Raw genomic sequence first — 15,635 nt, 5'->3', positions numbered from 1 at the left:
AGGGAGGGAGCCAGGAAGAGCCTGCTTCCACTCCACCTCCGGTATCTTGGCACATCCCACACTGCCATGTCCCTACAGAGCAAGAGGTGGAGCTGGGAACAGGACCAAGGAAATGAGGAGGAATCTCAACCTGGGTCTAGGCTGTCCCGCCCTGGGACCACAGCGCCAGACCACATGAAAGATCCGGGAGGGAACTGAGTAGGGAGGCCCCAGAAAGCCATGCTGCTCAGGGCCCAGGCTATCTAGACAGAAGGTCCCCATCCTCTCCCAGCATTCACTGCCAGCCTTTGTCCTGGGTCTCCTTCACTCCCCAAGCCCCCCGTTGGTGGGTAGGGGCTTACATGAGGGCCAGCGGGAGGCTCCCTGGAATGGGATGGGGGGCCAGGATTCCTGGGTTATCCAGCTGCCTTCCTCTGGGATCCAGGACACTGAGCCTCTTCCTCTTCCACCCAGCTGTCAGTTATTCTTTCTGTAAAATGGGAATGAAGCGTCTAACTCCCCTCTAAGACTGATAAACAGCTTGAGTAATAAAGTTCAAAGGAAGGAGAGAAAAAGCAAAGGCTTCTAGCTCCCACTTCTTTGTGCCTGCCTCCTGCCCTGTTTCTCCCTGGCGGGCATCTTCTGTGTCTGTCTGGGTCTGTCCAGCTGGCCGTCACAGTTTCCAGTTTCCAGACCGATGAATCACATTTCCTGAGGAGATTTTTTTTTTAAACCTCCCCCCTATTTTGCATTTGACCCTATATGGTTTTCCTTTTTCCTTCAGAAGGGGAATAATATGTGTGTGCACATGTGAGCGTGTGAGCGTGTGCATAGTATGGCAGTGTGGGTAGGTGTTCAGCGAGGGTGGAAAAATCGTTTGACTCTTTCTCTAAGGAGGTTAACTTCTGATTTCAGAGTCTCTCCAGGGACTGAATGAAAGGCTGTCTGTGCCTGAGTGAGCGTGTAACCAAGAAGGGGGCTGGTGCCTGTGGGGTTGTGTGTTTGAGAATAAATGTGTATGAGAGACAGGGAGCGTGTAACTGGGGTGTCGATATGACTCAGAGTATGCACAGCCAAGGGGTGTCTGTGTGGCTGAGCAGGTGTTGGTGTGTATCTGAGAGAAAGTGTGTGGGGCTGTGTGAACTCTGAGCATACGGAGTATGGCTGAGGGAGCACAGGGTGTCCCTTAAGGTTCTGGTGTCTGGAGGCCCAGTCCCTGGAATGAGGAGAACCTTCTGGGGCCCCGACTGGGTGGTAGGTACTTGCCTGGCCCAGAGCCCCACTCCCTTCACCACCACGCCCCACTCCACCCCAAGCCCTGGGGGTTCCAGAGTTGGGTGGCCCTGTGTCTCCCAGATGGGAAGGGTACCTCCTTGGGCTGGAGAGCTCTTTGCTGGGGCTAGCACAGCTGGTGGTTGTGGTTGGCAGGAGGTAGGGTTGGCTTCTGGAGCCCCAGGGAAGTGGGCCAGCTTGGGAGAGGCAGTGTCTTGGTCCAGTGTGGGTGATGGGGTGAGGTGAGCTACTGGGAGTGTAGGGGTGGGGGGCGGGAGAGGAAGAGGTGTTTAGGGTGGAGACAGGGTTGGGCTCAGGGTGCTCACATTCGCAGAGCCCTGCCTTGGTTTGAACTCCCACTTGTCAAGGTCGCAGCTTGAGGGCCAGAGCTGGACCTAGTGACCCAGCTGGATTCCGGGGAGTTGCACTCTCTTCTTTAACATTTGGAGCCATGGCTTGTCAGAGCTTAACCTCTGCTGTCATTGACATCAGCCTCACTCTGTTGATGAGGAATCCAAGGCCAGAGGGTGTGACTGGCCCCAAACGACCAGCCAGTCAGGGGCTGGGCTGGCCCCATCCTAGACTTCTGGTGACTTCTTACCACAGAGCGCTCAGTGAGACCCCCGCTTCCCCTCATTTCTGCCTCTTGCCTCGGCCTCCGGCCTCGGTGTCTACCTCTCACCTTTCCCTCTTCTCGTCATCTCCCTGGAACCTTTCCTCCCTGCCCCACTTCTACCCTGCCCCGGGCTCCGGAATCCCGAGCTGGCTCCCTCCCCGCATCCTCCCGCGCCGCCCCGCCCTCTCCATCCAGCTCCCCTCTCTTCTCCTCCATCACTTCCTCTTCCCCTCCTCCTCTCCTTTGTCCCTCCCTCCCTGGCTCCCTTCCCCCGCCGCCGGTGGCCGGCCCGCCCCTCCCCGGGCATTGGTGGCTGCTCGCTGCCCGGCTGTTCGCTGCTCCGAGCCCGGAGCCGGCAGCGCGGGAGGTCGGCCCGCCCCCTCAAAGGCCCCGGGGCGGGCCGGGGACCCGGAGGGCCCGAGAGAGCGCGGACGAGCGGTCCGGAGGTCCGGATTCGGCGGTGAGCCCTCAGCTCCGTGGCGGCCGCAGCCCCGGCCGCCGGGCGCGGAGCAGCACGAGCTGGGAGGGGCGTGGAGGGGGGCTGGGGAGGCGCGCGAGGAGGGAGATCGGGTCCTCGGCCCCACTTCGGGAGCTTGAGGTGGTGAGACTGGATCGTGTGTGAGCCCTGAACATATCTGAGTGGGGCGTCTGGTTTCGGGGCCACTCCTCGGCGGAGCAGACTTCATCTTCCCCAGCACGGGGCCGTCCCCTCCATGGACGTGCCCCTGGATGGGGTGGAGGGGTCCTGGTTACGATGAGGGAGCCTGTGTTATGGCTAAGAGGGGTCTCTGATGGAAGCGGCCAAGGCCCTTCCTCGCGTTTTCCCCTCACCCCAGCCTTCTTTATGGCCAGTTCATTCTGTTTGTGTGGCCAGCAGGGCAGTGACTGTCACTCTGAGTGTGGGAGCCTGTATGCCTTTATCTGTGTCTGTGTGTTTGATGAGCATGTATGTGTGTGAGCCAGGTTAATAGTGTGTCTATGTGCAATGTTTCCCCTCTTCGTCTCTCAAAGATAGGATCACCCTCTCCTTTGCTCCGTTTTTTCACCTCCAGATGTGCAGCTCCTCCACCCACCTGTACACAGGTGGGCCCTGAGCCCCTTTGGGGAGCAGGGGAGCACAAACACAGCTTTGCCTGCGTTAGAAGGGGTTGTTGGGTTTCCTGAGTGGGCTGACCTTTGGAGGTGTGGGGCAGGGGTGGGCAAAGAGAAGGTTTCTTCCCAGAAATAGGCTGGCGAGGCCCCTGGGGGCATGGGACCAGAGTTGGGGCAATGCCTGGGGCCCCTGAGTGCAAATAGAAAGTTAATTTGGGCAGGAGCTGGGCTGCAATCAGTCCTGCTGCCCTCCTGCCTGCTCTATTAATACAGATCCAGCTCTGCTGCCTGGCATCACCTATTTATAGCCCAGAGGCGGCATAGCCACACCCCTTGTGTAGAGGAGGGTGAGGGGCAGAGAACTCACAACTATAGGAGCCAGGGCTGAGGGTCCCTAGGAGCCCACAGCCTCCCTGGGTGGGCCTGGCACTGATGGGCTGGAATCCACCCAGACTTCCCACTTCTTTCCCAGTCTGGATTATGTAGTCAGGCTCCTGATCTGCTCTCCCCCCGCCCCCACCGCCCATCAATCTAGGGTTGAGTGGGTCTGTCTAGACCCTGCAAACTCATCATTAATTAGCTTGTTAAATGGTTGAAAAGAGGGGGAGGGGAATGGCAGGGTGCTTTCTGAAACAGCTGTGGTTGTAATTAGGTGGACGGTGTGGCTGGCTATTATTTATTCCGGTTATGATTACTCTGGGATCAGCTCCTCTGATTGGTGGCTTGGCAGGGAAAACTCCCTCCTCTCCTAACCACCCATCAGCCTCTAGAATTATTGGTGCCCGTCTGCCTGGGATGACCTGTGGGTGTGCCAAAGAAGTGGGTGGTTTTGTCTGCTGTGTTATCTGCTGTGGGCTTCTCAGCCCACTAGCTCCCCAACCATGGTAATGCTCAGGGTCCCCCAACAGGCTCCTGAGTTCAGTGGGGGATCTGCCAAGGAACCCACGTGGCCTGGGATGCCCCATGCCCCTGTGGCCTGCCTGAGCTGAACTGTCTCAACGTCCAGGAATGTAGACTTCCCTGCCAGTCTTAAGTCAGACTGGCATGAAGCTTGGGGTGCCAAGTGGCACCAGATTGGGTAGATAGGAGCCTGGGGCCAGGGGCCAAGGGTGTGGGCAAATTGGAAGGGTGGGTGGTAGAGAGCACCAGGGCTCTGGCTTCTCCCAACATAGCATCTTGTGCAGAAGCCTCTAGCACCTGGTGTGTCCAGGAAGAGGAGTTCTGCCAGCCAGGCTTAGGCGCCGTGGGCACACCTGCTGCTCTGCACACTCCTGGTGCCCCTGGCTACGTTTTCTGGCTCCCACATCTCCTCCCCGCTTCACGCACTTACACTTTTCCTGGGCAGGACTGGGCTTGTGTCTCCTGCCTGGGAATGTGCTTGGCTGAGGCTGGGCCCATTGGCTTGGCTTGGCTACATTCCAGGGGAGACCATGGAGCAGGAAGATGTCAGGCCAGAGAGTGCTTTGACGGAGAGAAAGATGGCAGTAGTTTCTCCCTACTGTCAGAAAGGGTGGCAACTCTCTTAAGGAACTAAATCCCAGTCCCTGAGGGGGCATCTAACTGATCTGTGGTTTTTCCCTGTCCCCTATCTCAGAGCTTTTTTGTGATCCTGGAAGTTACTGCCTCTCAAACTGACCCTTCCACCCAGGTGGCAGATAGATGGATCACGTGTGCAGTTTGGGTCGGTGGTGGGGGCACATGCTCCCTTTGACATACACTGTCTTATTAACTCTGCAAAGTCAGTGGTATTGTCCTCATCTTTGTGATGATAGAACTAGACTCAGGGAGGTGAAGTGATTTTACCTGAAGGTCTCACAGATTGTAGGAAGAAAAGTTAGGACTAGGACTCACAAACCAGTGCTCTTTCTGCTCTGTCCTGTGCTGTGGAGCCGGGCCGGAGCATGTTGAGCACAGGTGGGGTCAGGCATGGGCCACGTGGACGCTGTGAGTGCAGGCGGGGGTGGCTCTTTGGAGCCTGGGGTGAGCCTGCTGCTGCTGCGGGGTGAGGGCTGCCTCGGCCCTGCCTGCCCTTCCAAGTGTTTGTTTTCCCTGCAGGCTGCATGTTGTGCCTGGGTCAGTCCACCTTTCTCCGCTTTAACCACCCTGCTGAAGCCAAGTGGATGAAGAGCATGATTCCTGCAGGGGGCAGGGCCCCTGGCCCCCACTACAGCCCTGGCTCAGGTAGGTAATCAGTTGGGGCAGGTGGCTGGTTTGGTGGCACCCCATGGCCAGTCCTCCTCCTTGCCCACTCCAGCCACACTTGTAGTGTCAGGGCAGGACAATACCCATGATCCTGGCCTGCTGCCGCCTGCCATGGGCCACTTGTGGAAAGTGCCAGGCAGTCTGGCCACTGGGAGAGATCCAAGAAGTGCTGCTTGGCTGGAATTGAGGAATCATGTGCCCGAGGGATGGAGAGCTCTGCCAGCCTGTATCCCACTGCCCTGGAGGGTGCCACCTTGGTGTCTGGGACCCTGACCCTCTTCTTGCAACACCATGGAGCTTCACCCTTGAGAGTGGCCTGAGGGTGCAGAAGGAAGCATCAGATTGAGCTCCTGAAAGCTCTGGTGGGGGGTGGGGGGGGTCCCACCTGCTGGTGATCCTGTCCTTGGGCCCTGCCCCACCCCCAGGCCAGGCCATGCCAGCTGATGACTCAGTGGAGCAGCTGCAGTCTGTGTGTGAATTATTGATCCCAGAGGAGAGTTGGTAATTGTCCCAGGGAACCAGCACAGTCCCCCTCAGCCCAGCTGCCTAGGGGGTGGGGTGCAGACCAGGAGGCTGCCCCTTGGCCTGCCCCCCAAGACTTTGCATTCAGATGGCTGCAGGATGACAGGTGTCAGCGTGGCATTGGGACCGGTGGACGTGTATTTCCGGTACACCTAGCTGGGTGGCATCAGTGGCTTAAATGATAGTCTGGGGATTTGAGGAAAGATGGGTGGTCACTGGGATCACCAGTATCCACGGCAACCTCACACAGTCCCCATAATTTTGGACTCAGACTCAGTCTTGCAAAGGCTTCCCTTTCTCCTCCACTCCCCCCACTTCACCTCCCGGCTTTCTAGTCCCTTGGGGGCTCAGAAGCCTGGGTTCCAGGTCCATTCCCTGGTTAGCTTTACTCACCTCACCCTAGCCTTGTCATGCCACTCCCTCAGCTGTTTGGTTCCAGGGACTCCTGGTTGGTTGACTAGGGCTGGGGCAGGGCAAGGGCAGGCTCTTGCTGGCGTGGCTTAATGGGCTAATTGGAAGCGCTGAGCTGCACCTAGTTGCTGGCCAGCCTGGCTTCCAGGAACTGGCCTCTAGGGCCGGGCCCCTCCTTTGCCTCTAATTGGATAAAGTGATACCGCTCGCCCAGCCCCGGGGGCTTTGTGTTTTTTCCCTGGATCTTGGCCACTGTGTCGGAAAGCCCTAATGTCCTATTAGACTGGGACCCTCCTGGAACTGGCCTGCCCCCCAGCATGCCACGTTCCCTTTGCAGAATGTCCACTTGCCCTTCCTGAAGGAGAGGTCGAGGAGTCTGGGGAAACCAAGGCAGGGAGGAACCTAGTCTTGGAGTGAGTAGACAACAGTTAGGCCTAGAAGTGCCTGGCACTGTTGCCAGCTCTGTCCTAAAGCATAAAATGTTAGAGCCAGAAGAGCCCTGCCCATCCTCTTCCTTTACAGAAGGAGAAACGACAGGCAAGTGACTTGGGGAAGGCTGCTCAGCGGGTCAGTGGCAGAGCTGGCACTGGAACCCAGATCTCCTGGCTGCTTCTCCGGAGCCTTTGAAGCCCCACTCTGCTAGCAGGAGGTGGGGAGTGCTCGCTGTCATGCAAAGGCAGCTCTCTAGGGCCTAGGAGGTGCAGACTGGGGCCTGAGGCATCTTTGTATTTTCCTTCAGCAGAATCAGAAAGCCTGGTGAATGGGAATCATACCCCACAGCCTGCCACCCGGGGACCCTCAGCCTGTGCCAGCCACAGTTCCCTGGTGAGCTCTATTGAGAAAGACCTGCAGGAAATCATGGATTCACTGGTGCTAGAGGAGCCTGGAGCTGCAGGCAAGAAGCCTGCTGCAACTTCCCCGCTCTCTCCGATGGCCAATGGTGGGCGCTACCTGCTGTCCCCCCCAACCAGCCCCGGGGCCATGTCCGTGGGCTCCAGCTATGAGAACACCTCTCCAGCCTTCTCTCCACTCTCCTCACCAGCCAGCAGTGGGAGCTGTGCTAGCCACTCACCCAGTGGGCAGGAGCCAGCACCTTCCATGCCCCCACTGGTGCCAGCTCGCTCCTCTAGCTACCATTTGGCCCTGCAGCCCCCACAGTCACGACCGAGCGGTGCTCGCTCCTCTGAGAGCCCGCGGCTGGGCAGGAAGGGGGGTCACGAGAGGCCCCCTAGCCCTGGCCTCCGAGGTCTGCTGACAGACAGCCCAGCCGCCACTGTCTTGGCGGAGGCCCGCAGAGCCACCGAGAGCCCCCGGCCGGGCGGGCAGCTGCCTGTGGTGGCGATCAGCCTGAGTGATTACCCGGCTTCCAGCGCCCGCAGCCAGCCCACCAGCAGCATTCCTGGCAGCCCCAAGTTCCAGCCTCCAATCCCTGCTCCCCGAAACAAGATGGGCACGCTCCAGGACCGCCCTCCTAGCCCTTTCCGAGAGCTGCCCGGCACTGAACGCGTGTTGACGACCAGCCCCTCACGGCAGCTGGTGGGTCGAACGTTTTCGGATGGGTCGGCCACCCGCACCCTGCAGCCTCCCGAGAGTCCCCGCCTGGGCCGGCGGGGCCTGGACAGTATGAGAGAACTGCCTCCCTTGAGCCCATCTCTGTCCCGAAGGGCTCTCTCCCCGATGCCTGCTCGGACCACCCCAGATCCCAAGCTAACCAGGGAAGTGGCAGAGAGTCCCCGGCCCCGGCGCTGGGCAGCCCATGGGGCTTCCCCAGAAGACTTCTCGTTGACGCTGGGGGCGCGGGGCCGCCGGACACGGAGCCCCTCACCCACACTTGGGGAGTCCCTGGCACCCCGCAAGGGCAGCTTCAGTGGCAGGCTGAGCCCGGCTTATAGTCTGGGCTCTTTGACTGGGGCTTCGCCCCGTCAGAGCCCCCGTGCCCAGAGGAAGCTCTCCAGCGGGGACTTGCGGGTACCTGTCACTCGGGAGCGAAAAAATAGCATCACAGAGATCAGTGACAATGAGGATGACCTCCTGGAGTACCACCGGCGGCAGCGCCAAGAGCGGCTTCGGGAGCAGGAGATGGAGAGGCTGGTGAGCGGATGCCAGGGAGGCTGCCGACATCCATGGCAGGGACTCTGCCAGGGTGTGGGCGGGCCAGCTGGCAGAGTGGGAGGGGCCGTGGACAGGGCCTGGGCTTCCCAAGCATCTCCCCCTCCAGGATACACTGTGGTGACCAGTATCTCAAGGATCTAGTGCCCTGAAGAAGAACTTTATTTGGAGTCTATAAGGCCTTATTTTCAATTCATGCTAATTTTGCATTAATTCTATAACACGTTTGTTTTAATGTGTAAATTAAGTTTCACTTTATTTATCTGAATACAGTGAAGTTCTAGGAAGACATACAACATTCACGCTGAGACCTTGTACTTCTCAGTTTGAGAAGCAGGTCTTCATAATGAGAAGGCTGAAGCCCAGAGATGGGAATGGGTTTGTCCTAGGTAACACAGCAAGTTCTGGCAGAGCTGGAATTGGAACCCAAGTCCCTTGTCTTTCCAAGGCTTGTTCTCTAGAGAAGCCTCTGGTCCTTCATTCTTGCTTCTCTTTGGCCCCTATAAATGGGTGGGAGCTGCACACCCTGGCCCATGCAGGATTGTCTGGGAATGGGGGTGGCAGGGGAGAGAGAACAGGACAAGCAGCCCCTGGCTGATCCAGGCATCTGTGTGATTGTAATTGTGTGTGTGATTGTGTGTGTGTGTGTGTGTGTGCGTGCGCGCGTGCATTTGTGGGTGCATTTGGGGGCTGGGTGTGGCTCTGGGCAGCTGTCCTGGAGATGGCATCCGAGCTGGGTGGGCGCTGGGATTCCCCAGATAGCACAGGGAGCGCAAGGGGCTCTGGCTGGTGTGTGCACACTCGAGCACATGTGCAGGCAAATGGAATCTTCCCTCTTCCTTGTGAGCAGAACAGGGTGCTTGGGGGCCCAGGGACACTGGGATTGGTTTGAGGAGGAGAATCAGAACTGAGGAGGTTTGTCTGGAGACCCTTTCGGAAGAGGCTGGGACATCACTAGGTGAGGTGAGGGTGTGTGGGACAGTGTGTGCTGGGTGGGTGAGGGATAAGGCAGGGCCCCCAGCCTTTTCCATTGCTGTATCTTCTCTTCACTGTTTCTGCCTTGGCTGAGACAAGAATGCTTGACCTACCGGGAGTCTCATCCAGGAGAGGGGACGGTGAACCTGGCACAGGCAGAGGGCCCAGCCTCCCTCAACTCCTCCATCCAACTTTCCCCTCAACGCCCCACACACAGCACCAGCCCTGACCTGCCCCATCTGCCACTTTAAATCCTGGAGGCTGCCTACCCCGCCCCTCCTACCTCAACCAGGCTCTTATCTGGGTCCTGGGGCAGGGGCGGGAGCACTGGCCCAGCCTCCTAGGTGTGGAGACTGTTCCTGGTTATTTCTGCCATGGAACTGGGCAAGCAGCAGGAGGGAAGCCGGGTAAGCGTCTGGGGGGTCCTGGCCAGACTACGTACGTGGTGAGAGACACTGGAGGTTGAGGGACCCAGGAGGGCCATGGGAGCCTTGGAAGGCTTCAGTCTGGGGTGTTATGTGTGGGAGAAGGGGACACAGACCAGGAGTGTGAATGTACTGTCCCTCCTTCAGCTCCTAGGCCCCTGAGAGGTATCTGTGGGTGCCTAGGCCTGGGCATGTAAGTGCTGGCTGCCCCCTCATCCTGGGAAGGCTCTGAGGGCTGCCTGAGAGTGCAGGGGTTTTTTTGGGGGGGTTGAGATGGGGATGAGGAGGACCGTGGCCCCACTCTCCCAGGCAGGGTGTATAGCTGTTGTGCACATCGTGTGAACCTGTGTCAGGACCCTGTGGGCTCAGGGCTGTTTTCCCACCCCATCTGTGTTGGTGCCCACCTGTCTGCATGCTGGACTGTGTTTATGGGTGTGAGTGTGCATTTGTGCAAGTCAGGACTGGTGTGTTTGTGTGTGCCTGCCTGTTACCGCAGGCGGGGCACATGTCGTGTCCTTGGGTGTCAGTGCTGGTATGTGGGGGTGTCTCTGTGTGCCCTCGTGTCTCTGGCTCTCCAGCTGTCCGTGTCAGCATGAGCACTTGCGTGTCTGTGTGTCTCATTGCAGTCTTTAGTCTGCTTTACCAGTGTGTGTTCCTGCATGTGTCTGGGTGTGTCCCTGTGTGTCCATGAGGAAGCCCACCCTGGGACAGAGTGAGGAGAGGAAACAGGAAGGTGGGAGGGGCTGGCCACATGGGCAAGTGGCAGGACAGCCTGGTTCCTCCGGCCCACTTCTGGGGCACCCACCCTCCTTCCCTCTGCCTCCCCAGACTTTGGGGTTGGGGCTCTCCTGACTTGATTCTGAGCCCCAAGCCCCTAGTGTCCTAGTCCTCTCTCCTGCCAGGACACCGTGCCTGGCTCTAACCCCAGGGGGACCCAACCTTCTCCCCTCCATGCCCTGCTCTGTCCACCCTCCCCAGGAACGCCAGCGCCTGGAGACTATCCTGAACCTGTGTGCCGAGTACAGCCGGGCTGACGGGGGACCTGAGGCCGGGGAGCTGCCCAGCATTGGCGAGGCCGCAGCGGCCTTGGCGCTGGCAGGCCGGAGGCCCTCACGAGGCCTTGCAGGGGCCACTGGGACCTCTGGGCGGAGCACTGAGGAGCCTGGAGGGGCCACCCAACGCCTGTGGGAGAGTGTGGAGCGCTCGGATGAGGAGAATCTCAAGGAGGAGTGCAGTAGCACTGAGAGCACCCAGCAGGAGGTGGGGCGGGGCCTGGCAGGCTGCTGGGTGGGTGAGGGCTGGAGGCCACGGAGGGCATGTGCATGGTGGGTGTCAGGGCCCAGTGAGGAGGAAGTGACTGAGGTTGGGGACATCAGGGGTGAGAGGTGTAGAAATGAGGAGCAAGGAAGAGGGGGAGGTGCTGGTGAGTTTCCTGAGCTATAAACGTGCTTTATGACCTGCCTTTCCTTGGGGCCCCACCCAGGCTTGGCACTCAGTGGTAAGTCTTTATTCCTTTGGGCTGTGCCTGTATTGCTCCCCTTGCAGGGAGGGGAATTTGCCTCCTCTCTCAGTCCAGATACTCCTTCTGAGCGCCCTGAGAAATGGGGATCCGTTTTCTTAGGAAGCTCTAGGCTTCCCCAGTGATGGCTTCCCTCCCCACCAGCACGAAGATGCACCCAGCGCCAAGCTCCAGGGAGAGGTGCTGGCCCTGGAAGAGGAGCGGACTCAGATGCTGGGGCGAGTGGAGCAGCTCAAAGTCCGTGTGAAGGAGCTGGAGCAGCAGCTGCAGGAGTCAGCCCGAGAGGTGAGCGCGGGGGCCCTGGCGGGACTCCTCCCGGCACAGTGACGGCCCCGGAGTGGCCCGAGGCCACCTGCCTTGAGTGGCCTTGACTTGGACCCTGGTGTTGCCTCCAGGCTGAAATGGAGCGGGCGCTGCTGCAGGGGGAGAGGGAGGCAGAGCGGGCACTTCTGCAGAAGGAACAGAAGGCGGTGGACCAGCTGCAGGAGAAGCTGGTGACCTTGGAGACGGGCATCCAAAAGGAGAGGGACAAGGTAACCCACACCTGACCTGGCTCAGTGCTGGGGCCTTTCCCTGCTCACCTCGTCATCTGTCCTGCAGACCGGGTGGTCTCTGTGCCCCTCCAGGGGCAGGGCGGGGGCCTTGTCCTCTGTAGGAAGTACCGGCTTGGAGGGCACTGCCAGGGGCTGGGCTGGTGTCTGGGGTCTTCTCTGCCTGGGTCTCTGTTCTACCTCTGGGTGCCTGGGTGCCTGGGTACCTGCCATTCTGGGCCCTGCATGGCCTTTTTAGGAAGTGCCGAAGCCCCTTCTTGGGCAGTGAGCACAGCCCAAGGGACTGGTGCTGGGAAGAGATTCAGGTTTGGGTCCCTGCATCTGGAGAACATCTCCCTCCAAGCATGCCTCCGGTGCTCAGGACGTGGTCTTTGGGAGATGGCCCTCAGGTCTCTGCTTCCCTTGAGCCTTCAGGATCTGCAGCCTCCCATCCCAGATGGTCCCAGCTCCTGCCCCTGCCCCTTTCAGATTTCGTGCCAGCCTGCAGGGGCCGCTCCGTCCCACAGGGGCCGTGCCAGCCATGCCCAAGATGCCCAACAACGTGCCAAAAGCTCTGAAGTGGAGAGGGGCCACCTATTTCTGGACTTGACAGTATTTTTCCAAGAATTAATTTTCCTTCTGGATTTTTTGAGAGTGTCTTCCTTCTGCCCCTCAATTTTGAAGCTCTTAAAAATTCTTTGTCCACCCCCCACCTTTTTTGGAGCTTTGACTCTGACCCCCAAAACCACACTCCCAAATTCTGTGCCAGATTAACTCCACGCTTACCAACCAGGCCTGTACTAACGCCCTCTCTAATCACTGTCCTGGGCTCTCCGCATGCCCCTAACGGCCAGTGCCACCCAGGCAGGGCTGAGTCGTGCCTGCTTTTGCACTAACTCTATGGGCACGTCTGTGCCCGTGGCCTCTCCCCTCTAATGCTGCCTCCTTCCTTTCTTGGTGTGGGACCCCAGGGCGTTGATCAAAAAGGAATGGGCCAGGGACACAGCTCAACTATACCCAATGGGGCATTGGCAGGAGGGGTACAAGATTAGGGGAAATGCTTGGCTGAGGAGACTCTCAGCCTGAAGAGCTCTTCCCATTTGGAAAAGCCAGGGTGTGGCCTCCACAGACTGTTGGCAGTTTCCTACCTAAAGGGAGAGGCAGGCTGTCCTCCAGCCATCGCCTGCCTTCCCTTCCAAGTTGAGGGGTAAGGAGGCCCAGTGGTGTCATGGCCTGTGGAGGGTGTGGACAGGGGCTCTCTGCCACACAGTGGCGACCCTTTCTGGCTTTCCTCTGGGGCTTCTCAATTTCAGATACTTCAACCAAAGGGTGGGACTGGGTAGGACTCTCCTCGTCGAGCCCACCGTGATCCATCCAGAACATAGAGTATCTTAAAGGCGGAGTCCAAGGGTGGGGAAGTGCTTGCACCCCAGGAACTGGCCTGATCAAGTCCTCTCCAGGGATGGGGGTATGGTTTGGAGGGATGGGTAGAGGCAGGGTTCATTGTAGAGACTTACTCCAGGGTGAAGCTCAGAATTCCAGAAGGAACCTGCCTAACCTCATTTGTCATTGACTTGCATTGCCTGGAGGTCTGGACTTTCCTTCTCTCTGGGCCCAGTTATTTGTGGTGGTGATGGTGGTGGTGGTGGCAGTGGCAGTGGTGGTGGTGGGGGCAGTGGGGAAAGTTTGCTCAGCTTCCCTCCCCAGCCCCCAGCCCCCAGCCCATGGCCCCACTCTGGCTTTGGAATCAGTAATCAGTTTCTCCTCTCCCTGTCCTTCAGAGGGGTGACTCATCAGCTCCTCCCCTCGTCCCCCTTCCCGCCCTCAGAGGTGTCATCTCGCCCCAGACAGAGCCATCCACCTCCTCTCTGTACCCACTCCTGGGGCTTCTATTACCATGGCAACGGCCGAACTAATTGCAACCCTCATCCTGCTGAAGTTCAGCCTGCAGTGCCAGCACCCGACCCACACCCCCACCCAGGCAGCAGGGAGGGAGGCCTAGGGGGTTGGGCTGGGGTCCCCTCCACTGCACTGCTGTAGATTTAACATCCTCAGCTCCCAGTTCACACCCAACCCTTGGATTTAACCCTCACCAACTCTATCCTTTTTCCCAGGGTGAAATTTTGGTCTCCGGGCAGTGGAAGAGGGGGAGGGGCGGGAGCTAGAGGCTCCACTTTTGGGATGTGGAACCAGCTTTGGCCATGACTGGTTTGGAGAGAAAACAGAGGGCCTTTTCTTAGCACCTACCCAAACCCTCCTCGTTCAAGGGACTCCAAGAGACCAGAATTTCTGCCTGGGACCCACGCCTCCGCCTGTTAACACCATCGCCCGCACCTCTGAGCCCTGTCTCACACCCCGGCTCCTTGCCTGTCCCCCTCTGTACCTCTCCCTCCCCATTCCTCTCTCCACTCTGCTTCCTCCTCTCCCGGTTTTGCTCCCCTTTTATCCCTGGCCTGCCCCCTCCCCTCCGCTCGCCCGCGCCCCTCCCCGCGCCGCCGCCGCCGCCGCCGCCGGGCCGGAGTTGAGGAGTGTGTGTTCTGTTTCTCCCCTGCCCGCCCCCTCCCGCCCCGGCGACCAGGAGAGGGCGGAGCTGGCCGCGGGACGGAGGCACCTGGAGGCCCGCCAGGCGCTCTACGCCGAGCTCCAGACGCAGCTCGATAACTGCCCCGAGTCAGTGCGGGAACAGTTACAGGAGCAGCTGAGAAGGGTCAGTTCCACCAGCCCCCCTTTCCCGCCCCCGAGGGCCGCCCGCCCGCCCGCCCGGAGGAGAGGAGCGGCGGGCCGGGACCGCCTGGGCCCTGCAGTTCCTGCCGGACGCCAGGGTCGGTGCTGTGGCTTGGAGGGGACAGGGAAGGATTGGGGTGGGGTGGGGGGATCTCCTTTCTGCTACTCCAGGCAGTGCTGCCCGTGCGAGGGGCCAAGCCGAGCGGAGGAAAGGGAGTTGGGTGGGGGCAGGTCCCTTCCTCCGCCTCCCCTCCAGCCCCCAGGACTCACACCTCTGTGACCTGGCCCTCCGGGCCCAGAGGGGCGTGATGAGCGCCACCCAACCCCCGCTGTCACTGTCGTTCAAGGAGGCAGAGGCCTTGGAGACTGAGACCAAGCTCTTTGAAGACTTGGAGTTCCAGCAGCTGGAGCGAGAGAGCCGGGCGGAGGAGGAGCGCGAGCTGGCGGGCCAGGGGCTGCTCCGGAGCAAGGCCGAGCTGCTCCGCAGCATCGCCAAGAGGAAGGTGCGCCCCACCGCACCCCTGCGCAGGGCCCGTGGTGCCGGGTTGGCTTCACCTTTATGAGCCTCAGTTTCCTCATCAATAAAACGGGAACAGTAACAGACTGTAGTGAGAATTAAAGGAGCTGAGGTACGTGAAGACCGCATGGGATGTGATCACAGGAAGCACTCAGTGAACAGTAGCCAATCTTACTAAGCCCTGACTCCCCTCAGTCCTCCAGTGGAAAGTGGGTTGGGCTCACATTCAGAACTGGGCACTGGCTGGGCAGGGGTGAAAGATGGAGATGCAGGAGGGGGCTGAAGAGGAGGCTTGCTCCTGCCCTTGGAGAGCTGCTCTCTGTCTGATGGAAGTGCTGGGCCACATACAAAGACCCGAGATCTGAGATCTGGGTATAAGAGCCAGCCAGGGGTCCTAGAAAGTCCTGGATTCCAGTCGTGGCTCAGCCCTGGCTCGTCTGAGCTGTAAAACAAGAGGACTGGGTATTGTATCCTGGCCAGTTCTGCAGCTCCAGGTGCTGTGATGTCTGCTCCTGATTTCAGCCAGACCAGGACAGGGCGATGGGATGGGGCTGTTATGTGTGTGAGGGTGGGGAGTAAAGTTGGGAGGAGGCTTGTGTTAATAAGGAAGGGTTAGAAAGATGTCGGGGAGGAAAATGAGGAGGATGGCCCAGGCGGCTGACACGCCGGTGGCTGAGACTTGCATGTTCGTGTACACATGTGTGTGCAAGTGCAGTTTGCCTGGTTGGAGTGAGTGGGTGGG

General features: G+C 59.4%; 1 protein-coding gene across 16 annotated transcripts in view; it reads left to right on the top strand.

The window, feature by feature from the left end:
* Positions 1-15,635, top strand: part of PHLDB1 (pleckstrin homology like domain family B member 1) — a 44,345-nt gene that overhangs the window by 9,947 nt on the left and 18,763 nt on the right. For 6 of the 16 annotated variants that reach the window (XM_072954086.1, XM_072954087.1, XM_015242177.3 and 3 more), the window contains exons 5-11: positions 5,015-5,140; positions 6,834-8,185; positions 10,582-10,863; positions 11,267-11,407; positions 11,518-11,655; positions 14,231-14,359; positions 14,724-14,879. In XM_072954086.1, coding sequence (XP_072810187.1) covers positions 5,015-5,140; positions 6,834-8,185; positions 10,582-10,863; positions 11,267-11,407; positions 11,518-11,655; positions 14,231-14,359; positions 14,724-14,879 — 2,324 coding nt within the window. Of the gene's footprint in view, positions 1-2,142; positions 2,328-5,014; positions 5,141-6,625; positions 6,744-6,833; positions 8,186-10,581; positions 10,864-11,266; positions 11,408-11,517; positions 11,656-14,230; positions 14,360-14,723; positions 14,880-15,635 lie in introns of those variants that run through there. The other 10 variants (XM_072954091.1, XM_072954088.1, XM_015242175.3 and 7 more) reach the window with 8 other exon arrangements.

Source organism: Vicugna pacos, chromosome 33, assembly GCF_048564905.1.
Source record: "Vicugna pacos chromosome 33, VicPac4, whole genome shotgun sequence".
NCBI lineage: Eukaryota > Metazoa > Chordata > Mammalia > Artiodactyla > Camelidae > Vicugna > Vicugna pacos.
The sequence above is the reverse complement of the archived record's forward strand: the minus strand, read 5'-3'. Positions and strand labels throughout refer to the sequence as shown.